This window comes from Eimeria necatrix, genomic scaffold, assembly GCF_000499385.1.
Source record: "Eimeria necatrix Houghton genomic scaffold, Enh_scaff27, whole genome shotgun sequence".
In the NCBI taxonomy this organism is placed as follows: Eukaryota; Apicomplexa; class Conoidasida; order Eucoccidiorida; family Eimeriidae; genus Eimeria; species Eimeria necatrix.
The window spans coordinates 73,298-87,648 of record NW_013653258.1 but is presented as its reverse complement, the minus strand read 5'-3'; the positions used below and the strand labels follow the sequence as shown (position 1 = coordinate 87,648).

Below are 14,351 nucleotides of genomic sequence, written 5' to 3'. Positions count from 1 at the left end.
TACTGCGATAGCGAGCTGCACTGAGTTGCTACAGTGGGTGGCTGAAGTGCGGCTGTGACTGTAGCAAGGTAACCGCGGAACGTTTGTTGAACAGCTAGGGAGTCAGTGCTTTTTGCTCAGAGTACAAATAATTGGATACGAGACAGTACCGATGCAGGAACAGAGACATGGAAAGGGTGGGTCTACGGTGGCCAACATAATGAGTGAAACAGATGTAGCTGCACATAATGGCAACAAGTGGAAGCAGGACATTGCGTAGATAGTTGCATGAGGGGTGTACTCAAGTAGCTAGATACGGTGGGACGGAGAGGAGCTATGGTGAAGACGTTTGGACGCAGAGGAGGGGACAAAGACAGCGTCAGCGATCCCACAAGCATTTGAGTAGATCACAGCCTGCAGGTACTACTCATTAACTCGGCCATCCCAAGGCCCAGTTTAGACCAGCAAATCTTTGCCGCTACCTACCATAGCAAGTTGGCCGGGAAGAAGAGCGCATGACCCTCTTAATATCCAAGAAGATTCGGAGGAGACGCCAAACACATCTTGGGTCCCCCTTTCGGCGCCTAAAACAGTTAAGAGAATGCCGAGGCTATGTCATGTTATCAGGGCCCATACAGCTCATAGGGGGCGGATTAAGGCACTAGTTTTGTAGACCCCGGCCTGCGACAAATTCGTCTCTGATATTACCACCATACTGCAGTCTCTATCCAGCATCGTAATGACGCGACGAAGTAACTATGCACCCGTATGGTCTCGTGGGGGGCCGGGGCCCCAGGGGCCCCATAGAAGGGCGCCTGCCTCCCTTGAGTCACAACAGACAGAAACTGGGGGGCCCTTCTAGCGTTGTCCCTTTCATGATCCACACAAGTAATAAAAGCGCCTAATTATGAACTCAGGCAGGCTCAAAGATTACTTTTTGGATTTGTGGGTGAGGATTCGGATGTGGCTGGTCTGTTGAGTCTGCGCATGCGTAGCAAGGGCCTGTGTGAGGTATGAAGCGAGCCTGAGCTTGGCCTACAGGCGGGGTTATGGGGTTAAGTGTTTGCCGCTTAACTTTTGGGGCTTCAGGCTGGAAGGCCTGGAGGGGAGACGAAGGTTTTCATTGCGAAACGAGACCTGTCATCCTTCCCGTACTTGCTGCCGCCGCATTGGCAGCAGCACACGGCAGCATACAAAGCCGCAGTAACAACAACAACAACTGCAGCTAGACAGGCTGGCTACGCGCGGCCGCGAAAGCGTTGCTGTACTCGTCGCTGCTGCTGCCTTGAAGGAGGCCGCTGTGGGAAAACCTGAAGCTGCTGCAACAAGGTAAGCTGCAGCATGAGCAGCCGCAGCAGCAGCACGTGCGGCTTGTGCTGCCATGTATATGTTTGGGAAATCTGAGAGTCTTGCACTCTCCAAAGAAGCGCTACGATTTCTGGGGGCCCCTGACCACTGGGGCCCCCCCCAAAACCCTCGGTCCAAGTAGCAACAGCTCCAGCGATAGCAAGTAATATTACTGCACTGGCACTTCTAGGGGCATGAAAGATGATGCTGCCCACTCGAGAGGCTTTTCACGGAGAGTTTGACACAGGGGGAGAGGAGGCTCCCTTGCTCAGGCGCACTGGCGGTCTCTGCCCAGAGGTGAGCCTTCCTCATACAAAATTCCCTTAAGAGGGACAAATGCCTCTTTTTATGCTTCATGACAGACCTTTAATGGGTGTGGATGCACACCAGCTTGGCTCTTGCGGCCGCATAAGAACTGCAATTGCCCGTCAACAGAGTTCTTGGCCTCAGAGGTCCAATGTGAGTTTCCTTTTGTGTTCGTGAGCCCCATGTTGATTTTCGAGATCGCCAAAGAGGCTGTTTTAAGGCTGTTGAAGAGGCAACCCAGAGAGGGCCCGTATCTCTCTCGCATGGGCTTGGTTTAGCTATGGTGGACCTGGAAATTGGTTCGTGCTGCGTGTAGCTTGCTGGCAGCAGCAACAAGACGGCCGCCGCAGCAGCAGAAGTGACAACCACAGAATAAGAGCAGGAACAACAGGACCAGCAGTGTGTCTTGCCGTTGCTTCAGGATGGAAACTGTCTGCAGCGGCTTTGTGCGTTCGTGCTTCGGTGTCTGTGTGGCGTTCGCCCGTCTTACAGAGAGCGCCTAATACACTTCTCAGGCCATACTATCCCGAAGCACTTCAGTGAGTTCCTGTTCGCCAGGCTCTGCACCCGCACTCGTCTCTTCGTGGTCCTCTCTCAGATTTTTCCTGCCTCCATGCCTGGTTCTGCGTGCATGTGTGCGCTTGCCGCTGTCTCCTGCCCTGGCTGTTCGTTTCCGTTTGTTTTCGCGTATTTCTTTGTCTGCTTTGTGAGGAAAGCAGCCTATGAGTCCCAGTCCCGTTCTTAATTTGTTTATATTTGCCCCTGCGTGTTTCTCAGTTTCTTTTCTCCATTGCTATGCACCCTGATTCTAGCTCCTTCCCCAGACCGCACACCTCTAACTGCTAAGCTGTCACCTGTAACCTCGACATTAGCCGCGTCTAGAGTTCGCTGCACTTTAGAGTTTAGCCGCAAAGCTTTGGGGTCAAATTTTGTGTGCAGCTAGTAACGCCATCAAAAATACTAAGTACTCCTTTTTCACATTTCTTCCCGTCGTTCTCTTCCAGCAATTCAGGTGCAGAGCAGCAACCACCCCGACAGCACCAGCAACCGTAGCAGCAGCGGCAGCAGCAGGAGAAACACTGACGAAAAGCAGCAGCAGAGACGTTGAACACCTCAGTTTCGGATCCAGCCCTCTCTCTTCTAGCAGACGCCACCTCCTCTGCAGCTCACATGCATGGTAATGGAAGCCGCCTTGTGCTACCATCTGTAGCGAGTGTTGCAGACACAACTGTTCCTCCCAATCCTCTCATTGCTGCTGCAGGTTCTTTTTCAATTTGTTTTACCTTCTTGTGGCCCTCGCCCAGCTCGTTCCCATTCTGCAGGTGTGCCTTTGCTGCTGCCGCTGCGCTGATGCTGCGGCGGAAGCTGCTGCTGCTGCTGTAGGAGTCCCTGTGTCAGCTGCTGCTCTGTAACTTTACACGAGATGCGTTTATTCTGCAGGTCGGCCCCCTCTTCACGTACTTGGCGCCTCTGGCGTTCGTGCTGCTCGCCACGCTCGCGAAGGAGGCTTACGATGACATCAAGCGGTGAGTTACTTCCAGGAAAAATGATGAAAGGAGTGGAAGAGGAAACGGGAGGAAAAGCATTATTGATAGCAGCAGCAAGCTCAGCAGGAGCACAATGCCTAGCTAAAGCAGCAGCAACATCACCAGCAGCAAGCACAGCAGCTATAGCGTCTTTTTGTTTTGTATGGGCATCTCTGTGTACCGTTGCTGTTTAGTGCTTTATTTATACCCGTTTGCATGCTTTGTTCTTATGCGCCTCTTTCGTTGCCGGAGTCCTTGCTTCGCGGTGACCCTTCTGTTTCTTCTCGCCCACCTCTGTCTTACTTTCCACTTTTGTTTCTGGCTTTTTCTGCCTATTTTAGTTTCTCCTCATGTCTTTTTCCATTGCTTTTTTGGCTCTGTGCTTGCTTTTCCTTCCCGCCCATCCTGCCTGTCTCGTAGCACTGCATATTGATCCGTGCAGGGTCATTTTTTGTTGCTATGCGTGCAGATGGGTTCGGGACAAAGAGCTGAACGGCCAGCAGTACATGAGGCTTTTGCCTACAGGTACATTCAGTTTTCGGTGCAACGTATGTGTTGTGTTTGGGTTCGTCCTTGCTTCAGTTTTGCTCCTGTCGTTTCATACATCCATGCGCTTGCCCTCTCATGCTTCAGTTTGTTGGAGATTCTTGGATCCCTGTTTTGTCCGCTTCTGTCGCTTTACTGTCCTGTTGTATTCCCGTCGTGTGTCTTGCGTGCCATTCTCTCCTCTGGCGCTGCCTTTGAGCACGTTTATCCTTGTTCACATTGGGAATTTGTTCTGGAGTAGTTTTTCTAGAGCTGTTTCGTCGCTTCAGGCGCACAATTTAGCTTAAATCAATGATTGTATCAAAGCGAGCAAAAGGCGTTTGGGTTTGAGTTGAGTTGGATTTTTCCTCCAGGCTTCGTACCCGTGAGCGCGAGCACAATTCGTGTGGGGCATATAATTCAAGTAGAGGCCAATGAGAGAGTCCCTGCAGATTTAATATTTTTGAAGACAACAGAGAAAAACGGCAGCTGTTTCGTCCGCACAGACCAGCTGGATGGAGAGACGGACTGGAAGCTCAGGTAGGCGCTGCTGGCATTGCACTTCATTTTGTGACTGCTTCCCCTGGTGCAAACGTCGATACTCCAGCATATCTTATTCGTGCTGCCAACCCTGTTGCTGTTGCTCGTGCTGGGGTTGAGGACGATGGTTTAGCCGCTGTTGCTCCTGCTGTTGCCGTTGGTGCTCATTGACAGGCTTCGGTGTGCTATTTGTGCCAGGCCTCTTCACTTAGGTTCATGTGATTTTTACTTCCGCGCATATGCCTAGGGGCTAGGGTTTTGGGATATAGACAATACGGCCCAGGAAATACAGTACTGTGTTTGAGACCTGTCGCAGGAGGGCGGTTAATTTGACCCAACATTTGCCAGCTGCTGAGCTTATAGCGACTTTGGATGCCCAGGTCCTTGTCGAGGCTCCGAGACAAGACATTTATGAGTTTACAGGGCGCTTCTCTTTCTTTGGGGACAGCAACAGCAGCAGCAGTAGCAGCAACAATAAGAGTGGAAGAAAAGAAGAGGGCGGAGACGTTGCTACAGCACCTGTCACGGCAGCCAGCACGGAAGCTCAGCCTGATGCAAGCGGAACTCTTCGGCAGCAGCAGCAATGCCAGCCCAGCATCAGGCCCTTGTCATCATCTGCAGCACCGTCAGCAACTACAGCAGCAGGGATCGCAGGAGCGGGACCTGCTGACGCAGTGGTAGGTCTTAGTCGTTCCTTGCGTACCTCACGTTGTTTTGCTGTCATGCATGCAGCGTTGATGCCCCACAGCTGCAGCTATGTTTGTTGCTGTTGCTGTTGTGGTTGGTGGACCTGTTGCTAATGTTCCTGCAGGTGGATGTGAGTAGAGGAAGCTGCGGAACTTGTCACGTGGAGCCTCTGGGTCTTGATCAGGTCCTCTGGGCTAACACCGTTGTCGCGTCAGGCACTGTCATTGGCATTGCAATCTATACTGGCAGAGTGCGCCTTGCTTCTCCCGCTGCTGTGGCTGCCGTTTCTTCCTGTTGTGGTTGGCTCCGCCACGTAGTTGCATCACATGTGCTGTAGCTGCTATGTTTGTTGCAGCTGCATCAACTGCTGCTGTTGCTTTTCCTCATTTCTTCTGCACCATTCCTGCCTCGTTTGCTGCAAGGTTGGCTCGTGATGCTTGCGCTGCTTTTGCCTTTCCCGGTGACTGTGGAGGTGAAGCTGCTGCTGCTGAAACGGGATGTTGTGATGGTACTCGTCTCAGGAGACCCGCGCAAGCATGAACGCGTCTCAGGCAGTGACGAAGGTCGGCTTGTTTGACTTGGAGGTCAACTTGATGTCTAAGATACTATTTGGTTTGCTCTGCATTCTGTCTCTGTCCTTGGTGGCGCTGAGGGGTTTGGAGGGGATTTGGCTCATTTACTTCTGTCGCTTTATCCTTCTCCTCTCCTCCATCATACCTATAAGTCTTCAAGTCAACTTAATTATTGCCAAGACGCTGCACAGCCTTAATATCATGCGAGACAAGAAGATGAAGGGAGCTGTAGGCCACCCATCTACCCGTCGAAGCCTCCCGGCCAAGAGCACAGAATTTAGGATGTAGCTCTTATAATTCTGATGAATAGGTTGTACAGTTCATCGTTTGTAGAGTAGGATGTGTGAATGGGACTGGCTGCCCGCATGTGCTGGAGTCTTTCTGTCTTCTACTTTCTTGTCCACACCGCGTGCGCGTCTCCTACCATTTGTCAGAAACTGTTATTAGTCAGTCCCTGTGTCTCCTATTCCCTGCCTCACATGGACTGTCCCTATTTCTATTTTTTCTGTGCTTATCTCCATCTCTTGGCTTATCTTTGAGAGCATATGCTTCAGGATGCCTTTCGTCTTGCCGCCAAAATATACATATCGTGATCAGCTAGCCATCTGTTTGTTATGCAGCTGTGCCACTGCATGCTTATAATTTGACTTAAATATAGCTACCTTAGAATGAAGATATAATCAGGACAATCATTGGTTTGCAGAGCGTCTGTGACTGTGTGCCTTTTCAGCTAGTGCGCACCTCCACACTGCCAGAAGAGCTAGGTCGTATTGGGTACCTGTTGTCTGACAAGACAGGAACTCTGACTCAGAATGAAATGCATTTCAAAAAGCTGCACATAGGGAGGGCTTTGTTTGCTGAGGACGGACTCAGCCAGCTCCACCAAATAGTGCTCCACCACTGTTGCAGCACTGTTGGGGCCCCGGCAGATGCAACGGTACTTGCCATTCAGAGGGAAGACCCAGTTGCTTCTCAAAATGCTCACTTGAGACCGTCTGTGGGCGGCCCTGAGCGGCGAAACAGAAGAACAGAAGTAGAAAAAGTTGCATTTGAAGCCATCAAAGCTCTGAGCATTTGTCATAATGTAACTCCCGTCTATGAAGAAGGGCAGGTGGGTTCCCTCCCCGCCATTTTTGTCCTTAATTTACTGTTATTCTCTTCTATGTTTGCATTCTCGTCAGTTGTGGTTGTTGTGTTCTTTTGCCAGTCGTCCATCGCTGTGTGTTGCTGGGCTTCCTGTTTTTCTGCACCGCATCATATTTCTGTAATTTTTGTCCGTCGTATTCGTCTTCTGTAGGCTATCTGCTTTTTTTATTGCAGTCCCGCTGCTGCTGCTGATGGGTGCCCGGTTTGCACTGCCGCCGTTTCTCGTTGCTGCTTGTGTTCATGGTACTTCCGCCTCTGCAGCAGCTGTTTTTGCTTCTGGAGATAGAATTGCGCTGTTACTTGTATCTGTCTTTTTCCCTTTTTCTAAGTTCCCTTTCTACTATTTTATCGTAGGTGGGCCCTTTTGGTTTCTACGGGTGCCTTTCTGGCAGGCTCTCTCTGTTGTCTCTTTATACGTTTTGTTCCTCCCCGGCATGTGTTTTGTCGCTCGGGAATCTCGCAGTGTGGAAAAGTATTTTTTTCCGCTAGAGTCTTGGCCTCTATCTCTTAATTGCTATGTGTTTTTGCTGCTCGTTGCCGCCGCAATCCCTTGCATTTCCGCCACTGTCCCGGAATCTTTGTCGGTTTTTGTCGCATCGCAACAAATTTGGCATCTGCGCCGATTTTCGTTGTTTTTTCATGAGGCATCTGTTTTATTTAGGTCTGTGTTTCGCGCGTCTGCGTTTATTGCCTTCCAGCTTAGGTTTCAAGCCGCTTCCCCAGACGAAGTTGCACTTGTCAACTTCGCAAGTGAAGTTGGCCTCCGACTCGTTGAGAGAGATGAGCACAGCATGACTCTTCAGGTCCCATACACGCTGCTGCTAGTACTTCGCTGACTCCTGAGATTCTTGTTACCGCCGCTTTCGTAGTCCAACAGTTGCATTGGCTAGCGCTGCAATTTTTGCCTCTGTTCGTGCTTTTGCTCTCTCTGTTGCTGCCGTTGATCGTGCTGCTATTGCTGCCGCTGTTGCTACCGCTACGTCCGTTTTGTCCTATGTCTTTCCCCCGATTTCCCATTAAATTATGAACAGTTTTCTGGTGCCTGTGTTTTGTGTTTGCGCACTTTCCATCAAATGCTCATAATGCAAATCCGGGTTTTGTATGCTTGTGTTTGTCTTAGGGACCTGGCGGCTTTCTGTTTGAATATGAAGTCCTTCATTGCTTTCCATTCTCGTCTGAGCTCAAAAGGATGGGCATCATTGTGCGCGAGAAGTCCTCTGAGCGCATCTTCTTTTACGTCAAGGTAACTTCCGTTCCTCTACATAGCATGCCACAAGTGGTCTTAGAAGCCGAGACATTAGACTGACTGGGGCCACAGGCCGGGGACAAGAAGACGCACAGTACAGAAGCGATGCATTGAAAGATGAGCGTAGTTAGGCATATTGATAAACAGGCAAGTGGGGGCAGGCCGGCAGAGATAGACAAACGGAGACCAACAGAGGCAGGCGCATGAGAAAGGCACAGTGACACAGACAGACAGATACAGACGCAAAATGGCCAGGTGTGGAGCCCAAGACAAGGGCAGACAGACAGAGGAATAATGAGGCAAAGATGGCCACGCAAAAAATCTTGAACAAAGGCAGACAGGCAGACAAATATTGCAGCAAACACACTGACGGCTAGTCAAACAATTCGCGGCGGTAAAGGAAGTCAAAGAAAAACAGAGGAACAGACGGATTGCGAGGCGCACGCAAATCAATTATCAGATGATTGGAGGCACACAGAGAGACGTGGGGAAGGAGAGATTGCTACGGCCTACGGAGTAGACAGACCAGCACAGTGACTGTATACGGATTGGCTTTGTGGGATGTTAGCGTGATAGTAATGCCTGCTGGTGCTTGGCGACATTACAGGGAGCGGAGACTGTCATGCTTTCGCTTGTGAGACCCAAAGGATCCCAATGGTTGGGAGAAGAATGTGACAACTTCGCCAGACAAGGTCAGCACATTGGCACAGACAAGGTGGAGCCAGAACAGCATAGCTAGGGAAATAAGTACAGAGTTAAAGGGGGGCAGAAATGGATAATCGTCATGATGCAGACACAGTATCTCGGAAGAGAAAGAAACAGGTCTCTGTAGACGAAGACAGAAGCACACCTGTCTACTGACAACAACATGCAAACAGACGAGGAAACATATATAGGGCTGGACAAGGTCAGGGAACAAAGCGCACACAAAGAGAAGGCTTAGTACGGACGAAGAATCTGCCTGCATTGGTTTTCTGTATCTGCTTTCTAATGTGAAGGTCTACGCACGTTAGTGTTCGCTTACAAGGAACTGACGGTGGCGCAGCTAGATGCTTTTCGGCTCAAGTACGAGGAGGCGAGGAGACACATGCAACAGAGAGAGCGACGCGTCCGAAGAGAAATAGAGAGACTCGAGCAAGACCTTCTTTTACTAGGCCTCACAGGGGTTGAAGACAAACTGCAAGATGTCAGTTGCAGCGACGACCTTGCACTGTTCTTGTTGCTGTTTCAGCTGGTGCTCCTCCTGTTTGGTGCTTGGCTGCTGCATGGTTCTTCTGGGCTATAGCCATATGCTTGGTGAAATTCGGGCCTTTGTTGCTGTTGCTGCTGCAGGGTTTCTGCTCTGACTAGGCCAGTATGGCGTTTCTTGCCTCATCTTTGATGTTTTTTCTCGTGTGTTGCGTTGCGTGTACTATTTTGCACTTCACAGAATGTCCCCGAGACGCTGGAGGCCCTTCGTCACGCGGGGATAAAGATATGGATGCTTACAGGAGATAAAGTCGAGACCGCAACTTGCATCGCTGTCTCTGCAGGCCTAAAGACGAGACACGACACTCTTGCTATTCTTTCCTCAGCCACTATTAAGACGCCTTCTCAGGTCACTCATGCACTTGAATGCTACGTAGCTGCAGCTGCGGCAGCTGTCGGTTTCGCGGCTGCTGCTTCAAGTGTTGGTTTTCAGTTTTAAGTGTATCTGTGGCTTCCGTTGTTGCAACGTGGGTCTTTGCGGTTGCGGCCACTGTAGCTGCTGTTTTTGTTGTGGCTATGTTTGTACTTTCTGCTCTTGCTGCCGTTTTGACTGCCAATGCCAGCGCATAGTACCACGATCGTTGCTGTCTTCATATTCGTAGTTTGCCTTTTCCTGTACTGATGGTTCTGGTGTTGGCATATCTTGCTGCTGCTGCCGCTGGTGCTGCTGCTGTTTCCGTTGGTGCAGGCTCAGGAGGCGCTGGAACGCTTCAGCATGGGTCCAAGCGAATCGGTTTTAGTTGTTGACGGCCGCGTCTTGTCACTTTTTCTTTCACACTTTCCGAAGTACTTCATACTATCAGCATGTCAGGCCCCCGCTGTGGTCTGCTGTCGCTGTTCCCCGACCCAGAAGGCAGCAGTTGTTTCTCTGCTGAAACTTTACACAGACAGACGGACATGTGCAGTTGGCGACGGAGGAAATGATGTCTCCATGATCCAAGCAGCTGTCAGTCCCTCTGCAGATGCTGATGCTGCCACTATAGTCGACGCTGAAGCAACGGCTGTAGCTGCTGCTGTACTTTGCACTGCGGCGTGCTTAGCTGCTGCTGTGGTGTACTCTTGAGAGACCTGCTGCCGTTTTTGTCACTGATGTATGCGGCTGCTTCCTGTCTCGTTGTTGCTTTGCATCAGTGTCTTGCTCGTGCCACATCACTTGTCCATTCTTTCATAGGTTACTGTATTCCTGCAAATTCTTAGCTTTCGCTGCAGCTGGAACGCCAGCTGCCTGGGGAGCCAGCCAACTAGCTAGTTGTGTAGCGTGTCAAACGCGAGAGTTGCTTTTCTTCCTGACGAGAAATGGGACTTGTGTGAGCTCCCTGTATGCAGGATGTGGGTATTGGTTTGGAAGGAAAGGAGGGCCGCCAGGCGTCGCTAGCTGCTGATTTTTCATTGTCTCAGTTTAGCCACCTGAGGCGTCTGCTGCTGTGGCACGGCCGGAACAGCTACCAGCGAAGCGCAAAGCTTTCGCAATTTGTTGTTCATCGAGGCCTCATTATTGCCGTTATTCAAGTCATCTTCTCGGCCGTCTTTTACTTCATTCCTCTGGCGATCTTCCAAGTGCGCAGAAGCTGCAAGCAGCCTAGGACAGACTTTTTCTGTTACCTGGGGTCTGCCGTCAAATGTCCTGTGTCTCATTATATCTTTTAACATGATGCGCGTGCTGAAGTTAGCTTTCGGGTTCAGATTCTTGTTCCAGCACTGGGTGTCTGTCCGGTTTTGCTGACCTACGTGCTTTTTTGCTTGTCCTGTGTCTGTTCAGTGTGTTTGCACGCCGCTATACCTCTGCGTCCTGTCATGACTTCATGTTGATCTGCCGACTTATGCCCCTGTTTCCAGTACTATCTCCACGCTCTTCTTGTTTGCTTCATTGTCCACAGTGTATTCATCGTTTTTTTCTGTTTAGCTCACTGCTTGTGCCTAGTTGCGCATGCTGCTGGCTATCTTGAAATGTGCTTACAGGGCTGGCTGCAGGTCGGGTACGCAACATACTACACCACGGCGCCTGTGCTGTCTCTCGTATTAGATGTGCAACTGCCTGAAAAGGTTGTATTTATGTTTCCTGAATTGTACCAGTCCCTACGGGCAGGGAGAGCCCTGTCCATCAAAAGCTTCTTTAGTTGGGTCTGGAGATCTGTTTACCAGGTACGCACAGACACTGCTGCTGCTTCTGGTCGTGTTGATGCGACGGTTGCGCATGTCCGTATTGTTCTTTTGCCTCTGGGGCTTCGGGCTGCACCAACATTTTTGATGCAGTTTCTCATGGTATTGCCTGTCATGTTCCATCTTTTTTGCTGGTGGATGGGTTGCTGACAATAGCTTTAGCTGCTACCGTTGCCCTTGTTTATCTTGCTACTCGTCGTGCTGCTCTGCTAGGGTTGCTGCTGCTGCTTTCAGTGAATTGTCGGTCTTAATGGCACTTTTGCAGCTTCTGTTATGGTTTATTGCTAGTACTGCTACAATCTGCTTCGCTTTTGCTGTCACCGTCATTGTAGCTTCTTTTTTTTTTTCTTGCGCCTGCTGCTTTTCTCGCTGCGGCTGCTTTCTTTGGCTTGTCCGATGCGCACTTCGTCATCCTGTTCGGTTGTTCCTTCATTTGTATCATTTTCCGCTTGTGGATTGTAGCCTGTTTTGAACTCGCTTTTCGACTGCTCGTTCTTTGCGTGGCTTCTTCGCGTGTACCTCTTTTCTTTGTTTCTTATGCTACATTGTTTATTCCTGTCCCTTACCCTTTCCTGCTCAGGCATCTGGTGCTTCTTTTGCTTCATCGAATGCTCTGAAGCAATATCTGTCCTAATGCGTGTATTTTTCTGAGTCGTGCATCATTTTCGTTCCTGCTTGCTGTCTCTCGTGGCCTTTGCTACCCACGAACGTATACGTATATTTTTGTGTGAGTTTCTGTCCTTCGACTTGATGCATTATCCCTGCCTGGGTGCTCTTGCTCCATTCTGCTTTAAATGAAAGGGTGCTTGCTTCGTACCAGCTCTGTATCTGCTGTTGTTGCCTTTTCTCCGCTTGCCATTGCTGTGTACACTGCTATGCTTTAGGAACGCATTGCACTTGTTCCTACTGTTGCTCTTTCGTTGCCTTGTTTTCCTCGTGCCTTTCCTGTGTGACAAATTATGCATTTCTTGCTTGTCTCTTCGTTTTCGTCTTAGGGAGCTGTGGTCATGCTAGGGGCAATTGTTCTTTTTGAACAAAGTCTTACCAACATCGTCTCCATCACTTTTACTTCTCTTGTCCTCGCCGAATTGCTGAATGTCGCATCCGAAATACAAACATGGTGCGCTGATGGTGCTGCTATGACTGCTAAGCTTTTTCCCTGTAGCTACCGCTTTCCATTTTGCCGTTGCTTCCGCTCTTTCATCTATGGTTGTTGAGCTCGTTGAAGTCCCTTCTTCTGTTGTTTCCTGGGTAGTTCTTTAGTGGGTCTCGCTGTTGCTGGCGCTGCTTGTGTTTCTGTAGGCACCCACTGATGGTATCATCTGAGATATGCACTGTCACCATATATATCTTCTCCATGTTCATCCTCCGCAGCTATTTCGACATCACCGTAAGTCGCCAGTTGCCTTCAAATATATGAGCTTGCATCTCTGCCCAGCTGCCTCTTTGCCTGCGACGAATGTAGCCTTGAGGGTCGATGGGTCATGAATAACGTTGCAGGCTGAACTGAGGGTCGCCCTCTGTTCATATATCTCGAACTGCAAATGCTCCACTATCTTTTCTGCTTGGCTCTGCTGATTCCATGAAGTATTTCTCCTCGCTGAGTGTACTTTTCACTGGACCCCTAACTGCCTGCGGCTGCAAAGCTCGCCTGCATGCCTGCTTCCTTTGTGACTGTAATGTTCGTTTATTATAATGAGCTGATACCATGTACTACTTTCCTGTTTCTGTCTCGCGTGCGTTCTATTCCTTGCATGCAGCTTACGGTGTCCATTGTTGGTGCTCAACTGTTCAGGGCTCAGTAATTAGCTCTGATTATTGTATATTCGTTTCCAAATGCATTTGATGGTTGCCCATATGACAAGACATAGGGTTCTGAAGTGCCGGTGCGGCTCCGTGTGCTTTCAGTTTGTGATGACACACGCTTTCTGGGCCAAAGTTTTCGTCATCACGTTGGCCTCATGGTTGCCCCCTCATTTATTCGCCGTCGTGAAGAAAATTGTTCAGCCACCACAGTACTCGAAATTGACTGCAGCATGACGGCCATATCCTCTACAGTTCATGGTATCTGTATCCTACGCTGTCTGGTTGTGTGTATGTAGTCCACTATTCTACGACTCTGCGACGGAGCCCTCGTTTTTTGTGTGTCAGCGCAAGCAGCTAGACATGCTGGCTTGCCTTCATGAAGTTGGGGGCTGTGTACTGGTTTTGCATTGGCAGAGGCGCATGCAAGGAAAAACAGCAACCCCCGGCACACTAAGATACGCGTGATAATAAAGTGTACAGACAACTAATATTTTTTAATGCTTTTTGGGTATATGTAGCGGATAATTTTCTTTCTTCGCACAATGTAGGATTGACCGCAGTGCATGAGATGGGAGGGACAAAAGGGAAGGGCGAAGTCATAGATCAGCATCAGTAGAGACAAAAGTACAGATGTAGGTGCTCGGAGAAAATAAGAAACGACAAGGCCCAACGGTTAAAAGCCGACAGAAATAGGCACAACGGAACAGACACACGGTGGCAGAGAAGAAAGCGAAAGGCTGACGAAAACGAGACCGACAACAAATCAACAACCAGACTTGTAGCGGCAAAAAGCTAAAAGCAAACATGCATAGAGGATGGGCGTTTGCAGAACAGGAAGGCTCATCGTGAATTCCGAAAGCACTTGGCACACGGACAAACTGAAGCGGAGGTCGACAGTGCCCCACTGAAGGAAAACATAGGCAAGCAAAGAGACAAAATTAGGCTAGCACACAGAAACAAAAAGAGAGAGAGGTGAAAGGAAAGAAGAGAAGACAGGAGGGCAGACGGAGGTGCCGGTGCACGCCAAATCAGGTGCACGCAGGGAAGGACAGAGAGGAGGGGGAAGCACAAGACAAACAGGAGCAGCGGCAGACAAAAGTTCAGATGGTTGTGTAAATGCTAAGTGCAGCCCAACAAATGCGAAGCCACAAGACAGCAGATACCCTGATAAATAGACGTATAAATAGACGTACACGGCAAGTTGCGCCTCAGGTGCAAACGCAGGCGGTGAACCAAAGACAGCCAGCAAAGAGACTTTTGTGC

At 49.8% G+C, this 14,351-nt stretch overlaps 1 protein-coding gene across 1 annotated transcript; it reads left to right on the top strand.

Annotated features, from left to right (window-relative positions):
* Positions 1 to 1,527: 1,527 nt before the first annotated feature.
* On the top strand, positions 1,528 to 13,322 carry ENH_00038150 (phospholipid-transporting ATPase, P-type, putative; the record flags this gene model as incomplete). The annotated part of the gene is made up of 22 exons (XM_013580476.1): positions 1,528 to 1,623; positions 2,054 to 2,171; positions 2,572 to 2,644; positions 2,894 to 2,954; positions 3,073 to 3,158; positions 3,628 to 3,683; positions 4,058 to 4,223; positions 4,540 to 4,900; positions 5,035 to 5,160; positions 5,432 to 5,710; positions 6,213 to 6,593; positions 7,327 to 7,431; positions 7,749 to 7,871; positions 8,482 to 8,566; positions 8,873 to 9,060; positions 9,304 to 9,471; positions 9,811 to 10,068; positions 10,449 to 10,679; positions 11,082 to 11,264; positions 12,278 to 12,402; positions 12,585 to 12,672; positions 13,191 to 13,322. The coding sequence occupies 22 exons, from the start codon at positions 1,528 to 1,530 to the stop codon at positions 13,320 to 13,322; spliced, it is 3,489 nt and encodes a 1,162-aa protein (XP_013435930.1).
* Between the last annotated feature and the right edge of the window lie 1,029 nt (positions 13,323 to 14,351).